The sequence below is a fragment of the Podarcis filfolensis genome, assembly GCF_964270895.1.
Source record: "Podarcis filfolensis genome assembly, chromosome: 5".
In the NCBI taxonomy this organism is placed as follows: Eukaryota; Metazoa; Chordata; class Lepidosauria; order Squamata; family Lacertidae; genus Podarcis; species Podarcis filfolensis.
The window spans coordinates 8666845-8681962 of record NC_139608.1 but is presented as its reverse complement, the minus strand read 5'-3'; the positions used below and the strand labels follow the sequence as shown (position 1 = coordinate 8681962).

At 45.6% G+C, this 15118-nt stretch overlaps 1 protein-coding gene across 1 annotated transcript in view; it reads right to left on the bottom strand.

Moving 5' to 3' along the window:
- Positions 1-3256: 3256 nt before the first annotated feature.
- KNG1 (kininogen 1) overlaps positions 3257-15118 on the bottom strand; it is a 29088-nt gene continuing 17226 nt past the window's right edge. Inside the window, exons 5-11 of the mRNA XM_083612867.1 lie at positions 13611-13718; positions 9819-9900; positions 8707-8873; positions 6981-7088; positions 6444-6533; positions 5029-5073; positions 3257-4543 (exon numbers count right to left, since the gene is read on the bottom strand). Of these exons, the coding sequence (XP_083468993.1) occupies positions 4007-4543; positions 5029-5073; positions 6444-6533; positions 6981-7088; positions 8707-8873; positions 9819-9900; positions 13611-13718 (1137 nt within the window). The 3' untranslated portion in view covers positions 3257-4006. The remainder of the gene's footprint in view (positions 4544-5028; positions 5074-6443; positions 6534-6980; positions 7089-8706; positions 8874-9818; positions 9901-13610; positions 13719-15118) is intronic.

The window sequence follows — 15118 nt, the reverse complement described above, 5'->3', positions numbered from 1 at the left end:
CATACAATATGCAGTGGTACCTCTGGATGCGAACGGGATCCATTCTGGAGTCCCGTTTGCTTCCAGAAGTGAACGCAACCCGCGTCTGCACATCTGCATGTGCGCGGGTTGCGATTCCCCGCTTCCGTGCATGCGCGTGACATCATTTTGACCGTCTGCGCATGCGCGAGTGGCGAAACCCAGAAGTAACGTGCTCCGTTACTTCTGGGTCGCCGCAGTGCACAACCTGAAAATACTTATCCCGAAGCTACTTCAACTCGAGGTATGACTGTAATCCAAAACAACTGCAAAAACACCCACCACTAGCCAGTGTGGCTTAATGGTTAGAGTATTGGACTATGACCTGTGAGACCAGAGTTCGAATCCCCACTCAGCCATGAAGCTTACTGGGTGACCTTGGGCCTGTCACCATCAATTAGCTTAACCTTCACCTCACAGGGCTGTGGTGAGGATGAAATGGGGAAGAGGAGAGCCTTGAGCTCCTTGGAAGGAAAAAAAGTGGTGTCTAAATGTAGTAAATAAATAAATATCCACCCAGCATTCAAAACGTGCAATGTTTCCATCGTATCCAAGCCTATCCAGCACACATCCCCCCAGCAATTTATTCCAGCAGTTTGAATGTTGGGAGAAATGAGATGTTCCTACAACAAACACTGGGGATCACTGGCTGGATTGCACAAACAAGAAAATTTAACACTATTTGTGCCTCGTATGAAATAAATTGAGAGCACAAAGTAGAATTACTGAAAATAAAAGCAGCTCTATAGCTCAAATCTGCCTGTGCCGACCTAGTTACTTACAAACAGGTTTCTGGCCTAATCAAATGTAACACAGTGCATATTATTTTATTGCTGTGGCTAGCGGCTGATGCAAATAAAGATTATTTTTCTCCCTCTCTCATGTAACATAGCATAGGTGGTCAGCTTCAGGTTTGACATCTTTCGGGGAGATAGCTGACACAGACCCCCACTTGTGGGCAGGTGACGATGGTTATCACTGGTATAAATCAGGGGTCAGCAAACTGATAGTCCGGCCCACTGTCCCTCAGACCTTGTGGGGGGCTGGACTATATATATATATATATATTGGGGGGGGAAATGAACAAATTCCTATGCCCCACAAATAACCCAGAGGTGCATTTTAAATAAAAGGACACATTCTACTCATGTAAAAACACGCTGATTGTAGATTCAGGAGTTGGTGGGTGTATGTGCTGGCCTCCCTTTTGGAAAATTGAGGGGCAGAAGGCCAGGCTTTAAAAAAAATTGCAGTGATATACATAATGAAAATAAATAAATGTACATGACTGGGTGATTTGCAGTTGATTGGCAAAGGGTTTCTGGCTCCCAAAAGCAAAAGGGGGGGGGGAGTCTGCCATGGCTAGGAATGGAGGTGAAATTTGATTTTAGGGAGGAGAAGCTGCCTTCTACTCCACACATCTTGAATGAACGAATGAACTGAAACCTGGCCCTCCTAAATTTCCACTTCTCTGAATTTTGTGATGTGGTCCTCCAGCCAAACCACGTGCGTAAAATGTGTGTGTTCAAAATGTGTTCGAGAAATCTGCACTGAGATGCTGATGAGCTTTCATTGGGATTTAAAAATGAATCAATCGCAAAGTGCTGCGGAAATTCGGAGAACTGAATTTAAGACTGCGAAAGAGAAACTGGAAACAACAGTTTTTGTCCATGCCTAGCCGTGGCTGGCTTTGTGCCAGTGTCTTATATCTCGGCTGCAGTGTTCCTCACCTACAAAATACAAGTATTAGTTTGTTGCCTTTGACCAGGGACTCGGCTACATTGGCAAAGAAAAGGCGCTTTATATGTGTTGTTTATGCATTCTAACGCAGGGACACCAGATGGCGATGTGGAGTTCTGTTTTTGCCAACACGATTTCTCATACAAAGTTTGCAGGGCGTTTAACTGAAAAGCTTCTTTGATGTGTCTAGATCCAGCCAAAGTCAAGCTTCAAATCCCTGCTCTGTAGCAATGGGAAACTCCAGCCCTAAAGGACAAATAAAGTCCTCCATGCCTCTCTATCAGGCCCTGGGACAATCCATGACCCTTACCTCTCCCTAGTCCAACCGTATTTCCTGCTTTCCTTGAGTTTTTTTGCCTGGCTGCGACATGATGATGAACCTTGCTTTCCTGAAAGGGGAGAGGTATGTGTATAAACCTCTTGCAAAAGGTATGAGTCACACCTGTTGCCCCACCCTCTTGCCTCCACCCCCACCTGGCATGTGGCCCCCAAAAGGTTATCCACTAGGGAATGTGGCCCTCAAACTAAAAAAAAAAAAGTTCCTTAGCCCTGATGTATAAAGCATCACATGGAAAGGGAAAGAAAGCAAAGTTTCAAACAGATACTGTTAGAATTCCTGCTCCATGATTGCAGTCATGGGATTGTTGTCTTTCACATGACGGTATATGTTTTGACTCCACAAAGTGGGAAGTGACAGAGACAGGATGTTTGTGTTACTGTGTTCTGTGAAGTGGGACTATTGTCCTTTGTTCTCTTTCTCTTTGCTGTCTGATGCTAGAGAGAGAGGGAGCCATGTTGCAGTGCTCTGTGTGTGTTTATATGTAAATAAAGTAGATTAGCCAAAATGCTGACGTCTGTTATGCATGATGCGCAAACTCTGCGGATCCCTAAGTGTGCCGGTGTCTGTGGGCATCGGTCGCTGTGATGTTCGTGCAGACGAAAGCTTTTGAAGCTCCCGAACGACCGACCAGGAGGGAGAGAATATGCCAGTCGGGTATGTGTCTCTGCCAGGGTCCTACTTGAGGGTAGGCTGAACTCCTGACAGATACAACAGGTGACAGTATCCTATGATGCATTCTGGGCTTCATGGTGCCACATGACTATTGAGTTGTTTTTGTTTTCATTATGCATTCTGTGTTTTTATATTGTGATTTTATCTTGTGAACCACCCTGAGATCTGCGAGTATAGGGCGGTATACAAATTTAATAAATAGTAATAATAATAATAATTATCAGTAGATGATGCTGCATACATTGCCTGGAATGAGAGTCATCATTTTGGATTTCATAACCAACCTATTTTTGAAAAATTCAAGATTTCAGCTGCTGTGGTTCATGAAGTAGAGGGTGCCTAAATTTAGCGAGGTTTATCACTTTTTAAATTTTGCTTTAGCTCTGAGTTTGAGGCCCAGAGGCATTTGAGAAAACTGAGTTTCTCTGGCCAAGCCTTCAAAGACCTTCCTGGTTCGTTGCCAACAAAGTATATTTAGTACTTGAGTGCTTTTTCAATGCTTGTTTTATTATTTGCAATAGCCAGGGAAGAGAGCGCAGCTCAATCACCAAATGTACTTTGCATTAGAGTAAGTAGGCTACATTGCTTTCATCCTTACTGTTTCAATGCTGGAACATTCTACTGATTTCAGTTGGGGCGGGAGTGGGAAATAATCAGGTGCAATATGCTAGATCATACTTGGAATTCATTCAGAAAATTACTGGCTAACAAGGCTGCAGACAAACATAACACTATTGGTGTAGCGAGGTTGCTCGAAAAGTGCAATTAGGACATTCTGTTCAAACAAATGATTCTTTCCAGGGATTGGTACAGAGGCAACTAGTTCTGAGAATTTGTTATAGGAGCCATCTATACATTGCAGATTGGCAGGTTGCCTGTGATATACTGAACCTACCACCCCCACGTCCTTGGAACACTTTGGTAACTCTTCAATTTTGCTTTTTCGTCCCAGTGTAAGAAAAGGAGGAAGAGGACAAATGCTGAAATAAATAATTTGAAAAACAAAACAAAAAAAGGCATGTGAGAGGCAAGGTTGCTGACTCAACGTTTAAATTTCAGGGTTGCACAACTGCCAATTGCATTGCAAAAGGGGGAGGCCAGGCTTGCCGTGTGGGAAAACAATTTGCTGCAACTCCTGTTTCAGTGTTATGTTTGCACACAGCCTTAAAATCCCAGTCACTTTCCCACTTCAACTGCTGTGGGATTTCATGAATTCCTGAAGAAATAATAAACTGGTTACAGAGCATCTGTGAGATCAAAATCGAGGGAGATTGACGGGTTGGGAGCTGATGTTGTTTCAATCGGTTCAGCGGTGTCCACAGAGGGAGGTAAAAGATCTTCGAGTGTGAAGTCACGACTAGGTTCCTGAAGGGCTATAATGGGTTTCCACGGTTTCCCTGGACACTTAGGAGCTGGTGGTTCTGGCAGATCCGGTAAAGGTTCAAACAAAGAAGGTGGAGATCCATTGCTGTCTTGTGGTGTCTCAACTTCCTCTTGTTGAAGCGTGTCTAAAGTAGGTAGCCATTCTGGGATTTCAGCCGCTGGTGTAAGTGTAGTTTTGTCTTCATCAGATTCTTCAGAAGACTTGTTTTTCGGCTTGCTTTTGGGCTTTTTAAGGACATATTTGTGGCTGTGGCCATGTTTGTGGCTGTGGCCATGATTGCTGCCAAAGCCTAGGTTACAAGCCCCACTTGGTTCACCTCCGCTTGTTCCTGTGATGAGGGCTAGACCAGCACTTCGGAATGGGGTGTAACCTGGAGGTCTCCTCATAAGCTGAAAAGCCATCACAATGTATTTAATTAGGTGCTTAAAACAGACCAACACATCCCGGAAGTCAAGATTGCGTAATAACAGACAAGAATTAGACTTAACTATTAAAATATGGTGAAATGTAAATTGGAAACTCGGACCATGCTGAATCCAGGACCCCCCCCCCCCCACAAGCCCCAATAATGAACTTTCTGGAAGTTGTTCTGATCTTTGAGGGCATAGGTCCACTTCAGGCTTAAAACTGGTTTAAAAGTCATTCCCTCAGCCCAGACAGGGATCTTCTGAACTGCACTTCTATGAGGGGAAGTTCAGGATTTCTAACAGAATCCTCACTAAACTGCAAATCCAAGTATTCTATGGGAGAAGTCATGATGACTATTAAAATTATGAGGTTGCAGCAACAGATGTGCCCAGAGTGATGAGACTCTAGGGGCGGTTCCAAAACTGCTAAAGCATAACACCCCCCCGCATTATTGTGTTACCTGTACCTGCATCATGACTGGTTTCTTCAAGGGCTGGCTTTCTTCTGTTTCCTACAATGGCACACAGAAAAGCAAGTGTCTCAGATACAGCGGTACCTCTGGTTACGTACTTAATTCGTTCCGGAGGTTCATTCTTAACCTGAAACTGTTCTTAACCTGAAGCACCACTTTAGCTAATGGGGCCTCCTGCTGTGCGATTTCTGTTCTCATCCTGAAGCAAAGTTCTTAACCCAAGGTAATATTTCTGGGCTAGCGGAGTCTTGTAACCTGAAGCGTCTGTAACCTGAAGCGTCTGTAACCCGAGGTACCACTGTACATTGGGCTAAGAGCATTAAGTCTTACAGGCCAAATGCAATCAACATCTTGACTGGAAGAAGAAGAAGAAGAGTTTGGATTTGATATCCCGCTTTATCACTACCTGAAGGAGTCTCAAAGCGGCTAACAATCTCCTTTCCCTTCCTCCCTCACAACAAACACTCTGTGAGGTGAGTGGGGCTGAGAGACTTCAGAGAAGTGTGACTAGCCCAAGGTCACCCAGCAGCTGCATGTGGAGGAGCAGGGAATCAAACCCGGTTCACCAGATTACGAGTCCACCGCTCTTAACCACTACACCACACTGGCTCTCACTGGAGCTCTAAAGACTAGAACTAGCATGGGAAGTGGGTCGTTGTCTCTCTCCAGTCTGTATCAAACCAAACCTTCAAGCCAGTTTTCTGCACTTTGATGTCCTTTGGATATTGTTGGACTCCCAACTCCCATCAGCAACATTAGCGGTCTGCAATGACGAGAGTTGTACTCCAGCCAGATGCCTTCTAGATATCACTGGACAAGACTGTTCCAAGTTTATCTGGCTTGTTATTATTTCAATTTCTTACCTGCTCTTCCTCTAAGGAGAGGTTACAGCAATTTAAAATTCAATATTAAAAACAGCAGTGCCTCATCTTAAAACTCTATCACCTGGGATAGAGGTATTCATATGACAAAATGGGTTGATGGCCCATCTAAGAGGAATCTTGGGTCTGGGCAGACAGAAGGCTGCCAGGATAACTAGATGTGAGGTGACAGGAAAAGAGAGTCTTTAGCAAAGTGTGCTGGGAAGAAGAAGGAGAAGAAAGACTGGGATCCATCTTGGGCTGGCTGGCTGAAGGCTGGCTGGGACAGATGCCTTGGACTGCAAGGCTGCACTGCTATGGGGAACAAGCCCCTCTTGAAATGACCATGCTGCAAGATCTGGACTCCCTCCGTGCAAACAGAAGCTGTAAATAAGTGAATAAACCACATTTCTTAAAGCTATGACAGTCCCTGCTGTGTCTCAATTCTTCAAAGGAACACAGACCCTGGATGAGTGTCTGGAACCCCCTGGACTTTTGCTACCGCTTGGCAGAGTGGGGGTGGTTTTGTAACAATTTGGATTTTCATACCTCCTGAGGTTCCTCACCACATTTCAATTTGGGCTGGATTTCTGACGTCCAGGGTCTCTCGTAAATAGATGCGTAGCAGTATAACAGTTTCTGTAGCCAAAACAAGACAGAGCAGTGGCACATCTCTAGTCAAAGGTTATCATGAAATACAAACCCTGGCAAATTATTATAGCTGGGAATGCTATTGTGAAAGCTTGTGGCATTTTCTTATCTGTTTTTTTTTATTAAAAAAAACCCCTTTTTGTTTATAAACAGTTGTGCTGGGTTTTCATGTGAAGAGGAATAAAATTTATTAAGACCAAAACCAAACACAAATTAAGGCAACAAATCTTAACTGAATTAAATATTACCTAGTATTCAGGTCTAACCAGGGAACTAAAAAAGTTTAAATCAAAGTGAATCAGGAATGGACTTCTCAGAAAGTAAGAATACAAATAACCACATGGATCTGCAATATTCCCACCCTCATCCAAATTTAAGATTTATTTAGCGGATTGAAATAAAATATTCATCTTAGAACCTCTCCCAGTAACTTACACTGTCTTCTGTAGTCTGACAATCATCATTCAATTTCGGGACAATGTGCTTAGAGCAATTTGTCTCCTTAATTTGAAAGTGAACTCGGTACATTATTCCAGCAACAACCTGAAATTTAAGGAGAAAGATGACCAGGAAAAGCACGAGTAAAGGGAAATGGATGTTGTAGAGCACACTGTGAATGCTTAGTATTGTTATATTTAAAAACAGCGTGGAGGTTGGCAGGATAGCATGGAGATGGCACACAGCTCATGTTGGAAGTGAAGCCTTCACGCAGTTCAAGCGCAGCCTCAAAACCCAAGTCAGGACTTATGCACAGAAAGGGTTGAGCAGTAGGGGCATGTCTTGCATGAAAATTACTATCCCATCTGGCTTAATATATATATTCTCATGTGGTCTAGCAGTTAGGAATCCTGATTTTTGTGGGATGTGAAGCACAAGAGCAGTCAAGTACAACATTCCTAGAGTGGACATAAAAAGGGGTGTCTGGACCAGCCAGTCGGAACTTCCTGTTTCTCCTTGGCTGGGACAGACTTCCTCTGCATGTGACTAGAGGTGGGTGTGACCTCACTTGGTCAGCCATCTCTCTCTCTCTCTGACCACATTTGTCGAAGAAGCAACATCTGCTTTGCCTAAGATGCTCTCTTGGCGTGCAGCCAAGAATGGACAAAGGAGCCGTCTCCTTATGGGATAGTTTCCAGGTGCATATTACTTTTCTAACTTAAGTCTGCCTTCTGTGATCCAATTGTGAACAGAATGTGTGAGTAAACTCTTTTTATACTTTTAAAGAAGACTGTGTTGTGTCTATCTTTTTACGAGGGACTAAATGGGGAATTACCAAAAAGGAAAACGTATTTTAGAGGCTTTAGCGAGCCTGAGCAAACACATCCGCTGTGCAAGTTTAAAAAAGGGGAAAGTTGCTCTGCTAAATTGCATCCCTGAACATTCCCACAGTTTTCACCCAAGTGGCCCAGGTTTGACTCCCAGTATGGGAAAGTCTAAATTTTGGGGAAGGGCTGCAGCTCAGTGTGATGGGTTGCCTGTTTTGCATGCAGAAGGTCCCAGGTTTCATCCCCGACGTCTCCAGGTAGGGCTCAGATTATCCCTTGCCTTAAACCCTGGGGAGCCACTGCCAGCCAGTGTAGACACCACTGAGCTGATGAATCGTAGGCCTGATTCAGTAAAAGGCAGCTTTCTATGTTCCCATAAGGGACAGGTGGGGCTCATCAACATGAGAAGGTAACCCTTCTAGTAGGAAAACTCTGACTCTAAAGCTCCTCTGCCTTGCAGGATATATTTGGGAGAAGAAAAGACTAAGGAGTAAACCCTAAACAAATTGAGTGGAGTCCCTAAGGTGTTTGGATGGCGTCTTATATGCCTCCTTCTTGCAACTCCTGCAGCCAAGCTGGTGCCAAACGGATTGCTCTGCTTCCCTTTGGACCACACCAGCGAGGCTGAGAAGGGGCCTCCATAAACACTGCCCAGGCTTGTGCCCCAGGGAGGCCAATTTGGTGCTGATAACGCAGCAAAAACAACACAGGGGGCAGCGGTTATGAGTCAACAGTCTCTGCAGCCACAGCAGGCGCTGTGATTCCCCAGCGGTTTGACTTCACCCCCTGAGGCACCTCCCACTGTCTCTCGAGACAGACTGAACAGTTCATCCCAATTTGAGTCAATTTTCTTAAAACATTACATTGAAATATAACGGTAGCAACAGAGTTCAGACCTGGCTTGAAGCTTCTGTAATGTTTTCAATTTTGTAATAGAAATCGCCACCACATTGCGAGTTGTATTTCTCCAGGGTAACCGCCAGTGGCTCCTTCAGTTCTGGGCTGTCTGTTGGAATACGTTGAGGGCAACCAGGACAAACAGCACCAGAAAACTTTTCCTTTTCTGTAAGTAAACGAACAAACTAAGTAAAACACGTTAGATTTCATCAAAATCAAATAATTTTCAAAATGGAGACCTCGCTGCAGGCACCACGCATGCATTGCGACTGAGCACATGCCACGACCACATTCTATTGGTTACAACAGAATGCTTCTTTCAAGCCTAATTTCAGCGGGGAGAGGTGAGGAAGCCCAGAGGAAGCTATAGAAGGCCTATGTGGGTGTCAGGCGCTGGTGGTGGTTGCTCGCGAGTAACCAGGCAGGACTCAGACCTGTCTTTTACAGGTTTCATTGGTGCAAAGTACATACAGTGCAGAAACACAAAGTTCATGTCCGTCCTAGTTGCTTGCAGATTCTGGGAGTGGCCCCTTCCGGTTTCTCCCCCAACATAAGAACTTGGAAACCCCAAATTTCTGCCTCCCCTCCTTATGTTTCACCCCTCTGCGTAAGCTGGGTGATGGAAACAGCGTGTCTGTCTGCTGGCCAGCCGGGCTAGGTGAGGTGCTGGGGCTCTCAGTAGCATCTTTGAGCCCTCCCCTCGCCTGGCTATCCCCTTCCCCCTCCGTTCTACTGGCTTTCCCCACCACTTGGTGAGTGGCTGCTCCTCAGAAGCGTCGGAGGCTCCCTGTATCCCCCTGCCTCCCTCGCCAGTCCCGATGGCAGTCCCCTGACAGTGGGCATGGGCGCTGCTGCCATAGCTACGTTGAAGAGGCTACGCTTTGGTCTCCCATCTCCGCATTGTCCTAAGTAAGCTGAGCCTGCGCTCTGTCATCCGGTCTGTTTCTCATTTGTCTCTTTGGCCCATAAGAATTAATGCCAGGTCCCGTGTGACACAGCACTGTGGCCCAAAGAGAGCCAAAAAGTGCCCTACCTTTTTTGCCCCCACGTAGAGATGATGAATACTAACTTCACACACCCCCTAAATTTTTATAATACCGCAGTTACAAACCTCGAAGGATGCACTTCTGATCAGCATGCACAAGCTTCCCTTTCAAGTCCACAACGGCATCAACTACACAACTAGCTATGTGCTGGAGCGGGGACAGAAAGCAAAAAGAAGACAAGGTGAAGTGGTCATTGAACCCCAAAAATAAAAGCAAATGCTGTGTGTCGGCCGCTACATCTCAAGCTTTGCTCTTCTTTTTGATGTCCTGTTGTGGTCCTCTTGGTTGAATTGGAAAAGGAGAAAGGGAATCCCCAGATGTTAAGGACATACCACACCTCCCTCCCCATTCCCATTCCTTTTTTAATATTCATAGGGAAGCAGGGATGGAAGAGAAATTCGATTCTGTTCACCCTCCCAAATTTGCAGTGTCTGAAACAGTAAAGGTAAAGGTAAAGGGACCCCTGACCGTTAGGTCCAGTCGTGGCTGACTCTGGGGTTGTGGCGCTCATCTTGCTTTATTGGCCGAGGGAGCCAGCGTACAGCTTCCGGGTCATGTGGCCAGCATGACTAAGCTGCTTCTGGTTAACCAGAGCAGTGCACAGAAACGCTGTTTACCTTCCCGCTGGAGCGATACCTATTTATCTACTTGCACTTCGTGCTTTCGAACTGCTAGGTTGGCAGGAGCAGGGACCGAGCAATGGGAGCTCACCCTGTTGCGGGGATTCGAACCGCCAACCTTCTGATCGGCAAGTCCTAGCCTCTGTGGTTTAACCCACAGCACCACCTGCGTCCCTTATCTGAAACAGTACGTGAACCCAAACACCGCCTTCAAAATTCACACTTCTTTGAATTTTGCAATGCAGTTCTCCCGACAAGCAACATGCACAAAGCTGCATATACTAGGGCAAAGTGTGCTTAAAATAGATATATTACAAAGAATAACATACATAATTGTGTTAAATTAGGGGGAAATTGGTTTGCAAAAATAAGGTAATATTGTATACAAAACTATGTACATGAGGAGAAACGGGCACTAAATTACTGATGAAATTTCATTAGTATTAAGCTCAGTTATTTTAAAGGTAAAGGTAAAGGTAAAGGGACCCCTGACTGTTAAGTCCAGTCGCGGACGACTCTGGGGTTGCGGCGCTCATCTCGCTTTATTAGCCGAGGGAGCCAGCATACAGCTTCCGGGTCATGTGGCCAGCATGACTAAGCCGCTTTGGCGAACCAGAACAGTGCATGGAAATGCCATTTACCTTCCCGCCAGAGCAGTACCTATTTATCTACTTGCACTTTGATGTGCTTTCCAACTGCTAGGTTGGCAGGAGCAGGGACCGAGCAACGGGAGCTCACCACATCGCAGGGATTTGAATCACCAACATTTTGATCGGCAAGTCCTAGGCTCTGTGGTTTAACCCACAGCGCCACCCGCGTCCCTTGAGTTCTTGTAGTCAAATAGTAACCCATAGTTTAGAAGCTGAGCAGAGGCACCTCATTCCATTTTTCTGCCAAGGGTGGGACTTTAAGATCTGCTCAGTGTATATTCGACTCACACATATGGAGGGATGAATTGCAATTAATATACCCTCTCCTACCCTCTCATGACATTGTTTCTGTTTCAGAGTTTTTTTTTATGTCCATTGCTTCCCTCGAGGCTTAAGTTCAGCTGGGCAGTTCCTTAAGAAAGTTGGGTAGGCAATAGCCATAGCTGTTGGGGCGAGGGGGCGAGAACAGTACCATGCTTTCATTATGATAGGGGTTAGGGTTTCAATTAGCTCTCATGGCTAACAGCTCTTCCTATGTATTCCTCTTTCTCGTCTACTCCAGCAGTGGAGAACCTGAGAACCTCCAGCAGCTGTCGGACTCCAGCTTCCATGAGCTGCAGCCATCCTGGCTGATGGACAGGGATGATGGGAGTTGTAGTCTGGTGAGCTGCAGTTCCCCACGCCTGCTTTGCAGGGTCTCCAAACAATGTTCCTGATCCACATTCCCCCGATCCCCTGAAATTTGGCCTGGACCACTGATGGGGGAATTAGGAGGCAGAATCGCAGAGCAAGAACAAGCAAATCAGCTGTTCTTTCTAACTCAGAGGCGTCTCTAACAATGCAGTAGCTAGTACATTCCTAGCTGAAATATATATATATATATCTCCACTCGAAACATCCCTCCTCTGAACTGCATTGCAGATATATATGCTTTAGAGGATCATTTAACAACTTCCTTTTTATGGAAATATTTGCCTGGAGTTAAATTGGTTGCTGTCTTAATCTTTTTATTTCTTTTGGCAACTCTTCCAGCACAGCTCTCCTGGCCAAGAGGAGAAACAGAATGAATTAGACTGCTGTTTCCTGAAGTGCTTTTGGCTGCCCAGCCAAATATCCCCGGAGGAAGCTACCGTCTAGGAGCTAGACAGGACTTTAGTTCCCACTTTTGCTATGATGTTGTTTCAGCCCCAGGATCCCACCAGGCTGGTGTTGTTTTTGCAGGTGCGTTCTGCAACACGTCATTGACACAATAATAATGCGTTAAAGGTGGATTTATACCAAAGCGTCCACACATCATTCTGCTTTATTACTTGTTCAGGGATGCTAGCCTAACGTTACTGCAATATTGCAGTCTGGAGGGGCAATATTTGCAGTATAGCACAACAAAACCCGGGGGGAGGGGGAAACCAGAACACTTGTGGTCTGAAAAGATACAGGACTTCAGCAGGAAGCGATGGGACATGTATAGATTAGAAACAAAACAGCATGTCCACCCTGAAACTTTTTCAGGTGCAAACAGTATTGAAATCTTTTTTTTTTTTTAAGTTTACGTTCTTATGAAAATTCAACAGCATCTTACTGCTAATTTCTTCCAGTGTGCACATTTTTGCAAAGGATGTCTCCTAATACACACATTTCTGCAAAGCAATTTCCCCATGTGTAATGTCCTTTTGTATGCTATATTCACAAATACATACATACATTTATATGCACTCTTTTATCCTAGTATATGCATTTTTGCAGTGCTTTTTTCTGGGGGGGGGGACGTAGGAGTACGCATACCCCTAAACATTTTGTGAATCTTTGTACTTCTCTCCATTTCCTGTATTGATTTTTCTTGATTTGAACAATCAAATAGTGATTTTCGTGAGTCAAAACGAGAGTACCCCTAAACATTCTTTTTTAAGAAAAAAAGCACTGCATTTTTGTATACATCTCTTGACTGGAGAATTGCTTTGCAAAATTCAGAGAAGTGTTAACTTCAGTATACGACTGTGTTTTGCTGCGCATATTGTTTCGTAAAGTGCTAATTTGGTAAGTTTGCCATTAAATGTTGTGAACTTCACAGAGATCTACAGATAAAGAGCGGTATAAAAAAATTAATTAATAAAACAATAAATTAATTAATAAAATAAATACCTGCTGAATTGAGTTTTTCCTTCGTCCCTAGGTATGGTTCAAGAAAATAAAAAGAAACCCTTCCCTGAACTGGTTTGTCTGCTCTGTCTGCCTGGTGATTCTGTTCACAATCTCCATCATACATTACAAAGGTTGAGAGTGAGGTTAGGGATGGAGGGCAACCTCAGGTACATCAAATGCTATCACATTTCTATGCACTCTATATTTTTTCTGCTGGTTACATACAATTCCATCTGTCTTTGTCCTCCTTCAGACTTATTTCCCAAATTCTGTGTAAATCAAATATGCACGTTGAATGCAATTTTCAAAAATGCTCATTTGTCCAATTTGTATGGTTCATTCATCCATTGGTTCATGTACGTTTAGTGATTCTAACATTTTGAGGTGTTTTTTGCACAAAATTCTGGAACCCTTCTTTATTCCAGAATAAACAGAGAGGTTCACTTACGCCTTGAGGAAGAGCTTTGCATTCTGCAGTCAAATCTGTAAATTCAGCCTTGGAACAATTTGTCTCTCTGGCCAAATACTCAAAATGATACTTCCATCCAGCCACCACCTGGAAGAAACGTTTAGGAGAGGTTGTAAATGACTCACAAAAGTTCCCTTACAGCTCAAGGGAGATGGAGGTTCTGCTGAGCTTCTTGGGCTGGAGTTCTCAAAGTCACAAGGGGCAATGAAACCTCTTCAGGCTGGGGAAGTGAACGTCTCTTCCCATGCTGGACCTTCTGACGCAGTGAGGACCATTGGGAGTGGCTCTGTGGGCAATTCCCACTCCTCCCATTGTTTTTCCTCCAAGTCCACAGTCTTGCTGGAACAAATCTTGGGTTGGGGCAACTAGCTAAAATGTTTTAAAATGTTCTAATTTTGGCTCCTCTGTTTCATTTTTGTCAGGTTGGTGTTGGTTAAATGTTTACCGTATTTTTGGCTCCATAGGGCGCACCGGACCATAGGGCGCACATAGTTTTTAGGGGGTGAATTAAAGGGGAAAAAATTTATCCCCCCCCCACCAGCCCCAAAGAGCAAAAAAGCCAAGACAGATAGCGGGATCCATCCCGCTGGCTGTCTTGGCTTCCTCTTTAGCCGCGTGCAACCTCTCCAGCCAGGAGAGGCTGCACGCGGCTTTGGCAGAAGCCAAGACAGTGAGCGGGATGGATCCCGCTAGCTGTCATGGCTTCGTTTTTAGCCGCGGGGCTGGGGCGGGGAAAGCCCGAGCTTCCCCCGTCCCCAGCCACCAGAACAGGTCCGGAAACAGCGGCAAGGTTGCGCGCAGCCTTGCCGCCGCTCCAGGAGCTTGCGGGGCTGGGGGCACGCTCCGAAGCCCGGGGAGCGCAGCAGGAGTTGGCGCTGCGCTCCCCGGGCTTCAGGCTGCAGGCTGCTATCTGCAAGCCTTCGGATCACAGGGGGAATTCCCACCGTGCTCCAAAGGCTTGTGGATAGCTGCCTGAAGCCCCCGAGCACAGGTCGAACTGCAGCTGCGCTCAGGGGGTTTCAGGCAGCCTTGCCTCCACTCTCGGAGCTTGCGGGGCTTGGGGCCAGGGAAAGCCCGAGCTTCCCCCGTCCCCAGCCACCAGAACAGGTCCGGGAGCGGTGGCAAGGTTGCCCGCAGCCTTGCCTCCACTCCTGGAGCTTGCGGAGCTGGGGGCAGGGTAAGCCCGAGCTTCCCCCGACCCCAGCCCCCAGAACAGGTTGGGGAGCAGCGGTCCCTTCTCCCTCCTGGGGAAAAGCCCGCAAGAGCCGCACGAAGCTTGTGTGCGGCTCTTGGGGGCTTTTCCTGCCTGCCTCCCCCCTGAATTTGCTCCATAGGACACACAGACTTTCCCCATTAGTTTTTAAGAAGGAAAAAGTGCGTTCTATGGAGCGAACAATATGGTAGTTGAGGTTGGTGGTTACTTTAATTTGGGTATAACTGTAAACAGTCTACTATTATTATCACTATTGTTGTTATTATTGTAATTG